At 55.6% G+C, this 4,395-nt stretch overlaps 1 protein-coding gene across 1 annotated transcript in view; it reads right to left on the bottom strand.

Moving 5' to 3' along the window:
* Positions 1 to 4,395, bottom strand: part of CFAP99 (cilia and flagella associated protein 99) — a 35,256-nt gene that overhangs the window by 2,045 nt on the left and 28,816 nt on the right. The window contains exon 9 of the mRNA XM_023520236.1: positions 4,105 to 4,395. Within this exon, the coding sequence (XP_023376004.1) occupies positions 4,105 to 4,395 (291 nt within the window). The remainder of the gene's footprint in view (positions 1 to 4,104) is intronic.

Genomic DNA, 4,395 nt, shown 5'->3' with positions numbered 1-4,395 from the left:
GTCTGCTCAGGACCAGGTGAGTCCGAGCCCCACCCACGTTGTCTGGCCCGGGTGTGGCTGCTTCTGGGAATGTGTCACAACTCTGATCCATTCTACCATTACGGACTCAAATTATTTCCACTTCGGTGCGGCTGTGAACGACAGAACAATATTTTCAGGCCTCAAGATTCTACAAGGGACAGTGTGAGATGTATGCCCGCACCACCGGTCCAGCGCTGCCGGGGACCTGTTGGACCCCCAGCCCCCGGAGGTGCCTGTGACTGGGAGCCTGCGGGCAGCTGGGATGCAGGCTCAGGGCACGAAGCGATCCCTGCACGAAACGACCTGTGGCGCGTTGGAACGCGGCTCTGGGCCGTCTTCAGAGGGTGCAATTTCACTCCAGGTTCGAAGGACAGGGAGCCGGGCCCTTGGAGAAAGGGCTGTTTTCGGGCGGGGGCAGGGAAGACACAAGCCTGGGGCGTTTTACAGTACCAGGAAGTAAGAAAGTGCTCAGGAAACCCTGGGACATGGAGCGTGTCAAAGGGACACGGGCGCCAACCGGAAAGGCCTCCCAGGGGCCAAAGCTGGCAACAAAATCCACAATGACGTTTTGGATCACAACGCAAAGTATGAAATGCAAGTACGCGGAGTCCACACGGCTATGTAAACAAGTGACCGAACACACGAGTAAGTGGGGAGAAGGGACAAGTCTCCCAAGCAGGAGAATCTCCAAGAGCTACCCACCTCCCTGGGTGCGGGCTCTGCTTAGAGACCCCCTTCCAAAGAGGACAATGTGGCAAGGGGGAGTAATCACCCTGGACAAACCTGGCAACCATGACCCCAGCCAGGTGATCAAGGTCGACATCCACCGTGAGAGCTTGTGGAGAGCAGGCACCCTTGACAGGATGTGATGAAAAGGTCACTTTGCACTTTGCCTCTCTGGTCCCCTCCCACCCCCCAGTCTAATCATTAGAGGAACATCCCGACTGAGAGACGTCTCATGGGATACCTGACAGCGTTCCTCAAAACTGTCAAGGTCACTAAGAACAACGAAAGTCTGAGAAAGGGTCACAGCCAAGAGGAATCTGAGACGCAACAATCCAGTGTAATGTCACCGGTGTCCTGGATGGCATCCTGGTGAGAAAAAAATTTTATGGCATCCGACTAGACTAGGGAGTTAAGAGTCATGTACCAATGTTGGTTTCTTAGTTGTGACGAAAACACCATGGTGTGGTGGGCTAGTGTCCCCCAAAATTCACATCCACCCAGAACGGCGGAATGCGATCGTATTTCCAAGTAGTTAAGGATCCAACAAGTAACTAGCGAAGGGTCTTGAGGTGACGTCATCCTGGATCAGGGTGGGCCCTCCATCTGATGACAAGTGTCCTTATAAGAGGAAGAGAAGACAGAGGGGCCCACAAAGCAGACGGCCATGTGAGGATGGAGGCAGAGACCAGGATGAGGCTGCCACAAAACGTGAAATTCCTGGAGTCGCCAGAAGCTGAAAGAGGCGGGAAGGACCCTGCTCCCCGAGAGGCTGAGTGGGGAGCACGGCCCAGCCGACACCTTGACCCCGGACCTGGGGTCTCCAGTTTGCGTGCTTTGCTGTGGCAGCTCGGAGCCTGCACGCGGCGACGTCAGCTGTCGTCAGCCGTGGAAGCGCGGTGGGAACTCTCTGTACTGCCTTTGCCACTTTTCTGTAACTCTTGAAACTGTTCCGAAATAAAAAGTTTGTTCTAAAAAAGTACTTTAGAAAACTTCGGAATAAGCTGGAGAAACGCTTGTGTGGACCTACCAGGCGAAAAACAGTCCGGGAGACTCAGCTTGCGTAAGTCGACCTTGGGCAGAGGGAGGTGCCTGGGCCGCGAGGCGAGCTGGGCCGTGTCTGGGCCGGGCCTGGCTGCGCCGTGGGGGGCGGCAGTGTGGGGACCCGAAACCATAAGACTCCCAGGCAAAGACGTAGAGAAACAGCTCTGACATTGGTCTTGGCGATGACGGTTTTTGGATTTGATATCAAAAGCACAGTAACAGAAGCAAAAATAAACTAACGAGACTATATCGAACCGAAGAGTTTCTGCACAGCAAAGAAAATGTTTAAAATGAAGAAGCAACCTGTGGAATGGGAGGAAATACTGGCAAACCATTTATCCAATAAGGGCTTAACATCCAAAAACACACAAGGAACTCATACAACTCGATAGCAAAAAAAATAAAATAAAATAACCTGCTGAAAAAGGAGGCAAAGCACCTGAACGAACATTTCCTCCCCAGAGGCCACGCAGATGGCCAACAGGTACGTGAAAGATGCTCAACACCGCAGTCATCAGGGAGACGCAACCAAAACCACAACGAGCTACCGCCCCGCACCTGTTAGGGTGCCTGCCGTGAAACGTCGAAAGATAACCAGTGCGGGGGGCTGCGGAGGAAGGGGCCTCGCGCACTGTCGGAGGGGCAGCCGCTGCGGAAAGGTGTCCTCCAAACGAGAAAAACAGAACAAACATACGGCCCAGCGATCCCACCTCCGGGTGTCCATCTGAAGGAGATAAGGGCACGACCTCAGGGACATTACCTGCCCCCCGGACCCCCTGCTCCCTGCAGCAGCCGTCACGGCAGCCGAGGCAGGGAGGCCGGCGTGCCCGGCAGACGCGCGGGGAAGGAAGAGGCGGTGTGTACACACGAGCAGCTATTTCCCGGCGGGGGAGGAGATGGGCAGATGGGGACGGGAAGTTTCGGGTGGAAGATGGCTGAGTTCTAGGGGCCTGATGTGCAGCCTGGCGACTGACTGCAGGTGGTAATAACGTGCCGCACACTCGAAACCGGCTGGGGGGGCTGGTCTCCGGTGTAACCGCGCGAGGGGACAGAGCTGTTCGTTAATTAGCTTGGCCGCGATCATTTCATGATGCATATGTATATCAAAACATCAGGTCATACGACTTATGAATTCTACTTGCCAATCATACCCCGACGAAGCTGGAGAAGAAGAAAATGGACAAAAGACATGAGCAGACGGTGCACAGAGAAAGGCATAGAAAGGGCTCTTAAGTGTATGAAAACAGGCTCAATGTCACGAAGAATAAATGAATTGCAGACCAGAGCCACACGGAGACACTGTTCCTCGCCTACGAGACAGCACCAAGTCCTGAATCCAGCTCAGTGTGCTCTGTGGGAAGTGTGGGAACCTGGCCTCTTCCTCAGAGCTGGCGAGGGGAGATGGCTCAAGCCCCACGGAAGAGGATCTGGCATCTCTGCTGGAGCCACGTGCCCCAAACGACAAGGGCAGGAGCCACCGGACGATCCGCACGCTCGGCAGCCACTCGCCGACTTAGCAGTCCCCGCCGTACGAGCTTGCCTTGAAGACCCACCTCCGCGAATATGGAAGACTCACACATTACTCTTGGCAGATAAACCAAAGTGTGACATTTTATGCAAGAAGAAAGGGAAGAAATGTGTCTCTACAAGTGTGTATATTTGTTTAGAAGGAAAAACGGAAATGATAATGCGGAAATGAGTGAAAATAAGGACCTAGGCAGGTAGGTGGGAAGGGGCTGTGATCTGTGACCTTTCAGGAAGTGAGTGAGACTTTTCTGAGTCTACTTGTCATATTGTTTCGACTTCATAGTTTAAAAAAGAAACTAATCATTAGGAGGGAAGGCGAACCCTAACGGCGCAGACAGACACGCTCGAGAGGACGTCGGCGTGTCCCCTGACTGCGGGTGCTCGGTGGCACTCCTTCCCCCGAGGGACGGAGCTGCAGTGGGGCCTGTGAGGCCTGTCCCAAGGGACAGGCTCTCCGGGGGTTCGCAGGTTTGCAGCCCCATCTGGGAGGAGGGACAGCCAGCACCTATACATCTGGACCCAAAGAGGTAACATGGACCTTCAGACCCTCCTGTGGGAGAGGACACGCAAACATGTCAGCCTTCCAGAAGTTTCTGCGAGAACTTCGGGTCTTCCTTCACACATGGATGTGTGGACCGGCTGACCCCGCCGGTGGGAGCAGGGGGCAGCCTGGACCAGAGGCGCTGGCCAGATAGTCCACTCAGGCCAGCTGGCCGCAAATGCCTCCAAACCCCTCGGAAGATGTCGACTCTATGGGTCTTAGGAGGAAATGACCCGAGGTCAGCCTGCAAGCCAATGGCCACAGAAGCAGCCAGGCCCATTGCCCATAGCCCCTGGGGGTCGGACAGGCCAGCGCCGGCCCCCAGCCCCCCACCCCCGCCGGGGCGGAGTCACCTCCTCCTTCTTCTGGTCGGCCTTCTGCTTGTTTTCCTGCAGGACCTGCAGCCGAGCCAGCACCGCCTCCTCGTGGCTGAGCTTGCCCTGCAACCTGCGGCACGCCTCGGCAGCCAGCCGCTCCTCCCGGTCCTTTGCCTGCATCTTCTTCTGCCACTCGAAGAACTCGGAGAAGTCCCCGGCCCC

Source organism: Pteropus vampyrus, unplaced genomic scaffold (assembly GCF_000151845.1).
Source record: "Pteropus vampyrus isolate Shadow unplaced genomic scaffold, Pvam_2.0 Scaffold253, whole genome shotgun sequence".
Classification (NCBI taxonomy): domain Eukaryota; kingdom Metazoa; phylum Chordata; class Mammalia; order Chiroptera; family Pteropodidae; genus Pteropus; species Pteropus vampyrus.
Note: the sequence above shows the minus strand (reverse complement) of the source record. Positions and strands in the feature narration are given on the sequence as shown.